The 9,907-nt window shown below is 26.4% G+C and overlaps 1 protein-coding gene across 8 annotated transcripts in view; it reads right to left on the bottom strand.

The window, feature by feature from the left end:
* Positions 1-2,615: 2,615 nt before the first annotated feature.
* LOC100162610 (RNA-binding protein lark) overlaps positions 2,616-9,907 on the bottom strand; it is a 14,591-nt gene continuing 7,299 nt past the window's right edge. For 3 of the 8 annotated variants that reach the window (XM_016804588.2, XM_016804589.2, XM_016804590.2), the window contains 4 exons: positions 8,569-8,622; positions 8,311-8,507; positions 8,175-8,225; positions 2,616-2,872 (listed from right to left, as the gene is read on the bottom strand). In XM_016804588.2, coding sequence (XP_016660077.1) covers positions 2,791-2,872; positions 8,175-8,225; positions 8,311-8,507; positions 8,569-8,622 — 384 coding nt within the window. In that variant the 3' untranslated portion in view covers positions 2,616-2,790. Of the gene's footprint in view, positions 2,873-3,673; positions 3,815-3,901; positions 4,354-4,404; positions 5,086-8,174; positions 8,226-8,310; positions 8,508-8,568; positions 8,623-9,907 lie in introns of those variants that run through there. The other 5 variants (XR_510755.3, XR_003839656.1, XR_003839655.1 and 2 more) reach the window with 5 other exon arrangements.

Below are 9,907 nucleotides of genomic sequence, written 5' to 3'. Positions count from 1 at the left end.
TCTTTAATCGTGTTTGCAACTAACGACAAGGCTGATTGTCAAATGCAAAAGAAATTGCCTATAAAATATCCCTTATAACCAGTAGTATGGAGGCCCGTTAGGTAAGGTTATTTAACTTAAGGGGGCTGGAGTGTGATTCATTCTCGGTAGAAAATATAGCTCACGACTTCAATCACTACGCCCAATTAGGTATATAATGTTCTCATATTAATTTTGAAAGCAGAGTTGAATTCGTCACTAAATTACCTATCTATGTTTTGACAATTTTATTTTTCTGATTTTTATTTGTTTTTACTTAGAAATTTACTAATAAAAAGTGTAGATGAAATAAATCATAATATTCATAATTCAAATTTAAATACATTGATATAGAATATGAAAAATGTACGACAGTTAAAGCATAGTAAATTTAGAGGAGAGTTCAAATCTGCTTTCACCATTTAAATCGAAACATCCTACTGAGCGAAGTGATAAGTCACTGGCAATATTTTTTGAAAAAAAATGTTTGTAATTGTTTAAAGTAATATGAGGTGACTTGTGCATGAGCGTAGGTAAAATGACATACGTACAATCCGGTCACTATGATGTCCCTATACAACGTGAACAGTACTACGAATTACACACACTAATGTTCATTTACTTTCAACACATTTACAAGACCCATATAAACTGAAATATAAAATGCCTAGTTTTTACTCATAAATTAGAATTGATTAAGCTCCAGCCCCATTAATTAGGCAGGTAACTTAACTTTATATTATGTAGGTATAGGCCATAGACCTATAAACTAATGGACAGCGCATGGAGAATTATTTGAGATGAAAAACATGTTTTTTTCTTTCATATCTGCTTATATATGTTACGCTTTCCCAGTTATGTCATCTGGTTCTGGAGTAATCAAGATCTGAATGGTAGGGCGATGTGGAAAGCGCTATCCATTAGTTTATAGGCACCTACACGGATGATATCGGTTTCTGCCAAAATAATATGTTGTTGCCACTAAAAAAGTAAATTAAGATTTAAATTATTAGGTAATCAGCAGGCATTTCTGGGGCCTAGAAGTACTTACCTGTTACCTAATGGCAAATATTACGATTTATGGTGTTGATAATACGACAATTTTATTATTTTTAGATTCTAAGAAGTGCAATGAATCAATAATGTATTGTTTCTACAGTGTTTTTACTTTTAAATTCTGAGCGGAGCGAGGGATCTAGTGGTTTTACAATGGATTTTTTTTTTATTCTGTATACAAAATTTCTACAAAGAGTTCTTCGATTTCAACATAATATAGTATCTTATATTCTTATCATTTAGCAAATTGGATCAAGATGGTACTTTAGAGAGGTCATTTTTCGATTTTCTCAATAGTTATTTAATGCCACGAGAAAAACCACCGACAAATTACAAAAAAACCACTAAAATGGGATTATATAATTTCTAACACTTTGTTTATCACCATAGAAACAAATAAAAATAAAAATAACGATATTAGTTATTTCGTTGTAATTTATAATATGGGTACCTATTACCATTGGGTTTCTTCCTCAACACGATTTTCATGTTACTTTATCCTGTTTTTTTTTCTATCTAATTTGCTAATTGTAATATTATTATGTACAGATTGTAAATTCTTTCTTAATAAAAAAAAAAAAAAAAATGTATAATATTAATTCAACTTACAGGCTATAGTAAAATATAAAATATCCAGACTATCAAACAGTCTCCGCTCAGAATCGTTTTTCGTATACAATGATATATCATTGAATTCAAATTTAATACAATCCATTTTATAGTGACCCACTTGTAACCAACCTACTGTACAGCAGAGCGACACCCACTTGCATACCATTTTTTTTTATCTGCGTCATTAAATTTCGGAGTAGTAAAAATCGATTTTTTGATATACTGCTAGTATATGAATAGGCACGCACTACCCAATAATGTAAGTAGGTACCGTGTATGACACCACCAATTTTGGAAAATACAATATTGCAAAACAGTGCTAATAGAATATACTATTATTTATTTCTTAGTTAAAGCTTAAGCCACATTGTACATACTAATTAATACTGAAATCTAAAATTTCTTTTAGTGTTAATCGCGATTAAAGTTATAACTTTAATCGTGGTATTAATCATTTGTAAGGTGGGGATTTGTATGTATGTTTTTAGTAACAACTTGGCATAGATCACTCGACAATGGTGGTAAATGTTCTTGGGATTACTTAATCATACGTTTTGAATTTAACAATGAACTAAAATTATATGAAATATTAAAAATTCCACATAGAAAAATTTTTGATTTTAATTTTAACAATAAATTATGCAGGTTTTTTAGTATTGCTGAAAAATTTAGATAAAAAAGTAATACCCTACCCTTATCTACCTCCATCCAGTATAGCCTCACATCTGGATCTACCTAATAACTGGAAACATACAATGTAGCAGAATAACATCCACAGTTTTTATTTATTGATCTAATATAGGCAATAATAGATCATTTTTGGTTATCTATTATTACTTCGTAAACTAAAATACAATTTATAAAACAAATGAAAAAATTGTGAACAGTGACTGATATTAGAAAATGTATGAATAAATAATTAACAACAATGAGTATACTATTTATGTTTATTTCAAATATCAAAAAATTCATGAAATAATTTATTCAGCTCCCCATTTTAAGCTTATTATAGATATTGTTATGATTTATGAATGCCAATTAATATTATTGACAAGTCTATAAATGTTCAAAAACCAAACCCACTTTCCAGAGCGTAAAATCAACTCACATTGTTCTCAAGAACAAAACATGTTTTAGGGCATTATCACTTGAAACACTGGTACTCCATACGTTAAATACGGAAACCCTGAAAAACATAAACATAATACATTTTTTCAAAGTATAAAATAGATAGTCAGAAATATTGGGACACATGAAATTTTTCATTATTTAAGTATATAATAGTTTCTAGTTTAAATATTTAACTCTGCAGTAATAGTTTGTATGATATTCAAACCAGTAAATTACAGTAATTATATTAACATTTATACTATAACTTCATTACATTATAAAAAAAAAAATAGTAAAAATGAATCATTGATAATTTAAACTTGTATCAAGATAATGCTTGAATAACATTTTTAGATTTCTCTAAATGACTTCGTTAAGACGTTACCCCAATGTTTTATACTAACTAATTCAAAATAAAATATACCATAATAAAACAAGTAACAACCATATTATTAAAATAATTAATGTAATGACTAATGTGGCTTTAACTTAAGAGGACAACACCACGCCCACAATGTGTCGTCTCTTCTTCAAAATGTATAGCATACCAAATTTTATACTCATAAAAATCCATTTTACTGTTATTTTTTGAATTGGACCTATTATAAAATTTTAAAGGGGTTTATTGATATTTTAATCAAAATAATTTTCAAAAAATAAAAAATTTGAATAAATTGCCTCATAATTAAAATATCAATAAAAGCCTCAAAGATATCCGGGATAATTATCTTACCTTCAATGTTACAATAGGCCAATTCAATTTAATTTTAAAAATAACAGAGTAAAAATGAATTATTGTGAACATAAAATTTGTTAAGCTTACATTTGTAAGACGGAGACAACTTATGCGTCTCAATAATAATTATAAGTAACAAACCAATGATAATCATTAATTACGGCAAATATCAAATACGTCAGAAGATGACATGCACAATAATGATTCATATTTAAAATGCACGGTTTTGTAGTATGGTCACTGGTCAGTATTATTCACATTCAGCCACATGTTAATAATATTCTGCAACATAATAACCAACATCTTAAAAATGTTTGAAACCAATACAAATAATATAGGTAACAGTTAAATATATAATTTTACACAAAATATTCAAATATTTTTAATACTTTAAATTAATACATGAATTTATATTCTAAGATCAGATTTAATTTTCTGTATTTTAATTATGAAATACTACATTTTTGATGATGGAATCATTATTTAAAATGGATTTAAAAGATTGGTATTACAACATTAATAACTGATTGAAAATGGCCAGTTCCAAAAAAAAAAATATTTACCGCACGGATTTAACCACGACGACCAAGTATTCTTGGTAAATGAGTAGTGGCCTGTTTCAATACAATGATATTGAAATACACACAGACGAACAAATTAAATTAATTTAATGTTTGTTTACCTAAGAATGAGTATTTTACACGAATCGCAAACGCACCGGCTTTGTTCAAATAGTCCTCGGAACATCGTACGCACCGAACAGTGTACGAAAATATCACGTTTTCGGCAAACTACGAGATCGGTCGGCTGTAACGGTCAAACTAAAAAACACTTAACTAATATATAAGAGAATATAGGGACTACAAAATTAGATGGTATTTATTATACTTATTTTTATTTTATTTTATTATAATTTTTTACAATGAGAATTACAATGTATGTTGTCATAAAATTATTTGGGCTTACAATATTAATATATTTTAGTAATTTAATTAATATATTAACCTAACTGTAAAAACCTTTGACTATAAAGGCTTACATTCTAATTTTCTAAAAAAAATTTGTTAAATAACTCGACAAACAGAAATTCCGGAAATAATTGTTAATATGATTGATGTGATTATAGTGATATTGAAAAAAAACATAGTCAATGAATCTTAAAATAACTCTAGAAAATTATTTTGTTTACATCCAAGGTAGAAAATATGAATCAATATAAATAATCTAAGAGCCCAGATAATTTAACCTTTTATGTCTAATGCCTATAAATAAAATAAAATTGTAATTTGTGACACTAAGAAATTATACTTTTTAATTAAACCTAAAAAAAAAAAAACCTATGTAGACAAATAATCTTATTAAGATTTCGTAAATATAATTTTGGCTCTTTAAAAACTTGAGCCGATTTAAATAAAAAATTGTTGACGGTCGGCGATGTGTGAGTGTACGGTTATCCGATCCGGCGGCGCGAATATACGGCGGCGGCACGATAATATATACACGGTTTTTTTTAATACGGCGTGTAACGCGACGAACCACGAGATCCCGAAACTCTGACGGAAAAAGAAAAACATAATCGGGGATTAACCAAATACATTTATATATACACACATACACATACATACACACACACACACACAAATAAAAACAGAATAATATTAAGGTTAATAAACATGCACACTTAAATTATTTAAATAAATATCACGTATTTAATACAAAAATCCAATACATTTTTATTTCAAATAAAAAGCAAAAAGAAGTATATTATAGTTTGTTTTATACTATTGTTAATTTTTAATGAAAGTGACAATTAAAGAAATATAAATAACAATCATTCTTAATTGTTCAATATTCAGATATATTAAAATAAATATTAATTTTATGTGCATATTTTTATTGACTGTATAGTTTCAGGTTCTCAAGACATTCAGGACGTATTACCCATATGTATTGTTTCTGTCTTGATAACACATTACGTAATACATTAATATGTTAAGAGGATGTCAGCTCACTATTTGTTATCCTTCTCTGGCCCACGCGCAACAGACAAAACGCATTTACGCAGAATCATTTTTTTTTAATGCTTGTAAGTAATCTTAGAGTAAAATAACCTATTTTAAAAACAATTGAGAATAATGTTATGGAAAATATGACATATCAATTTGTCTTAATATTTCCTTAAAAGAATTTAAATGTACAAGATTTTTAAAAAGTCAAATAACATTATAAATATAAATATAAAATATTATATAAATATACAATTTATGTCATACCCTTAAAAATATTATCCTCCATAATTTTTGTATCAGTTGATTTTACTCTAATGCTTGTATGCATAGTCTATTTATGTTACATACAAATTGACTATGAATACAGACATCAGATAACTCAATAATAATAATAAAAAAAAAAAACAATTTAAGGGAAAGCGTTTTATTTATGTTGCACTTGGGTCTGATAGTGAAAACAAATATTGTATTGCCATCATCTTAATAACATATAATTTGTTGTAATGCGTCATCAAGACAGAAAAATACATATGGGTTATAACGTCTTCTTAATGGCTTGAGAACCTGAAACTCTATAGTCAACTAAAATATGTACATAAAATTAATTTTTAATTTTAATATATCTAAATATTGAATCAATTAGAATCTCTTAAGAAGAATATGTTTTACATTATTTTTAACACTTTAAATTTACCTATTTTCAGTTTTAAAATAAAGGCAAGAGTATTGTATAGGCACCTCAAAAAGGGTTTGATATTTTAATATTGAAGCATGTTATAAGGGTTAAATTGTGAATTTTGGGTATTAAGGCTGTTGAAAGCAAACCATTTTAAGGAGTCAAATTAAGGTAATATACTAAATCCATCATGAGTGATATGTGACTGATCATTAGTGTGCGTGATTTCACGAACGATCAATGTAATTAAAGATAAACTACGACTAAGATTATAGGAAATCTGGTACGTACAAATGCGCAGTCACATGTCACTATATTTTGTGATCAAAAAAGTTTCAACACAAATGTCTAAAAAACGGAAGTTTAATGTAGAAAATGGATTTTTGAGTTTTTGTATTGTTTAATTAGTATAGTACTAAATTAATTTCTTTTAGTATTCAAAATTTACCTTTAATAAAAAAAAAAAATCGAAAATCCATTGCCTTCATAACTTACAAAATAAAATAAGGAATTCAAATATTTTTTTCAAAACTAGGATAGAACTTCTGGGTGTATAATTTTTTTCTTCCACTTATTGATCTAAATGCACAAAATAATGACAAAAAATACCAGCTTTCAACAGCCTTAAATCCTAATATTGAAATAATAGCAAAAATCTAAATTTTTTATGTTAAGATAGAATAAGTAAAAAAAGGGATTATGTTTATATTCTTTACTCTATGGTTTATGTTAAAATATAATAAAAAAACTCTAATATACATATCTTTTTTTTTAATATCCCGTTTATCTTGTTAAGTTATAGATCTTACTTACACAAAGATAAGACAAATATTATAAAAATCTGTAACTTCAATTGCTGAAATAAGGTTTATTATATTCTGGGAATAATAATGTAGTTTAGATGATTTTGTCACAAAATAGTGTTCACTAAACTTTTTTTATAATATATAATTATTAAATCCTATAATATACTAACTTTTTATTTCAATAAAATAATTAAACAAGCTTAAAATTAATAAAAAAGAATCTAAAAGAAAGTTGTTGAAATGATGTGAGTGAAGCTAATTTGATGTTAATTGTTAATACAAAATTAGTTTAAATGTGCATTAAAATGTTAAAAAAAATTACAAATTCATATCACCTAAAATATTATTTTGAGATCAAATTCAAAAATATTTGTTAATATTAGTGCAAATTGTATGTTTTGTATGCAAAGACTACCTACCTCACAAACAAATAAATTATGGTATAATTTTTTAAAAAAAATATAAAATTATGTTTTTTTTAAATGATAATGAAAATAATTCAAAATTCATAAAAATAATTTTAGTAAACTATACTCTATTCTATTTCAGAATAAGCTGACAATTTGAAACCAATAATTTGTTTTGGTTTACACATGGTCCATGACTAGAGCTTAGTAATCAATTGATTAATAGTTATATTATAGTGCATAATAGCCAAATTCATTAAGCTTTGAAAAAAAGATGGATCAATCAATAGAAATCAATAAATTATTAATGTAATCAAAAATACATTATGAATTATCATTGGCTTTGATCAACTTACCCTATATGGGTACAAAAATAATTATAAAACCATATAAATTTTAAATAGTAAATACACACACATAATATATTTAATTTGATGACAACATTTAATTGTCAAAGTCAACAATCACCCAGCCCTATTTATGATAATTATAGTAAAGCTATCTGAAAGGAAAGTGTCAAGTTGTTTATTGATTACTTTTCATGCACAAGACAGTTTATTCTTATTTCAAATAGAGTATATATTATTAAAATGTATTTTAGAATGTAATTATATTAAAATATAATCAATTTATTTGTTCACTTGGAGAAATAAATTATAAATGATATATTCTAATAACAGTATTCATTCGAACATTAAAAAAGATATTTAGAATTTAAGTAGATTTAACTAAAAAACAACTTACCGACGATCATCATACGAATCCCTAGAGAAATCATCATATGCATGAGATGAACTATAAAAATGAAATTAAATGGTATACAAATATGAATATTATTTTGACAATGTACTATTATATATATAGTAATTTTAATACTAACGATGTACGACTGCTTGACAATGGTGATCGGCGTGTGAATACATAATCTTGGTCACGCATGGTTGTTCCAATACGTGTGGATGACGATAAGTAATCGCGACTAGATGGCATTCTTGGCATTCTTCTATCCATGCCATAACCATCAGCAGCTGTTCGCATAAGACTACGATCATAGTAACGGTCATACAAGCCTTCAGTCTAAAATCGAAATTATTAATCAGCATAAATGATAAATTACTAAATATTTTTTAACACTTACTTCATACATATGACCACCTAGTTCAGAGTGCGATAACATTGAATAATCGTCCATCTATAAAAGGGAAAATATATAATAGTATATTAGAAATATTTTAAATTGTAATTTATGAGTATTAATAAAATTAACTTTAAGAGTTTAACATATTACTTGTATTTTAGGTAGAACCTAACCATTTATTGTTTTTATGAACCAAAATAATTACTTTGAATATGAATTATACTACACTTACAAATTCAAACTAAAGATTCAATAGAACTGAGTTAAGTAATTATTGTATTAATTATGTAATAAGTAACAAAATGTATGATTAAGTTTTTAGCTAGTAAATATTAGTAGGAGAATAACAATAACTATTAACTAATAATAAAATAATTAATATTTAATTATATCAACATAGGAAATGAGAGAAAACAAAAAGTTCTTTAGTGGTGATCGTTTGATGTGGTCAAACTGTGGTTAAGAGGACGCTACCCATACATTTATTGTCTCTGTCTTACACATGCACAACATACCAAATTGTCGTTCACAGTTTAGTTTCAATAGTGTGCTGTTAGTTTTGATAATAGAGTGAATTGACCTATGATAAAACTTTTAGGTAAGAACATAATCTGTGCTTAATCAAAAACTAAAAATGCTCATATCTCGCTTGAAAATAAAAATATTGAATAAAAACCCACGCATAGATGTTATCTAAAAAATTGATAATAGATCAAATCACTCTAATATCTAAACTAACAGCACACTATTGAAACTAGTGAAAGACAATTTGGTATGTCATGCATAAGACGGAGACAATAAATGTATGAGTAGCGTCCTTTTAATGATCTTAAAATTGATTTTATTTTTTAATTTGCCAATTTTTACATGGAGTTTGATAAAATGTTTTTGTAGTGATAATATTTTTTTGTAAAAATACCAAGGAGTTGTGGGATGTAAAGTTTTGAATGCCTCTGGATTTTAGTTCTAAATTGTATTCTTACGAATTTAATAGTTTTTCAACCTTGAATAAATTGGGAAAACTTAATCATTTACAACTTATTACATTTACATTAGTTAAGTGTAAGACGAATACAACAAATGCATGGGTTGCATATTCTCTCCTCTTAAGCACTGTAAAATTGAGATATTATGAATAAATGCTAAGTAAATTGAATTAAGGCTGTTGAAAAGGGGTTATTTCTTCAAATATTTAGACCAATAAGCAGAAAATAAATAAATATACTTCCAGAAGTCCAATTTTAATTTTGAAAAAATATTTTAACCCTAGATCATACGCATTTAAAATATTCACGAGAATACACGCACACTGTCTTTTGTCACACACAGTATGGCGTAA

The sequence above is a fragment of the Acyrthosiphon pisum genome, chromosome A2 (assembly GCF_005508785.2).
Source record: "Acyrthosiphon pisum isolate AL4f chromosome A2, pea_aphid_22Mar2018_4r6ur, whole genome shotgun sequence".
In the NCBI taxonomy this organism is placed as follows: Eukaryota; Metazoa; Arthropoda; class Insecta; order Hemiptera; family Aphididae; genus Acyrthosiphon; species Acyrthosiphon pisum.
Note: the sequence above shows the minus strand (reverse complement) of the source record. Positions and strands in the feature narration are given on the sequence as shown.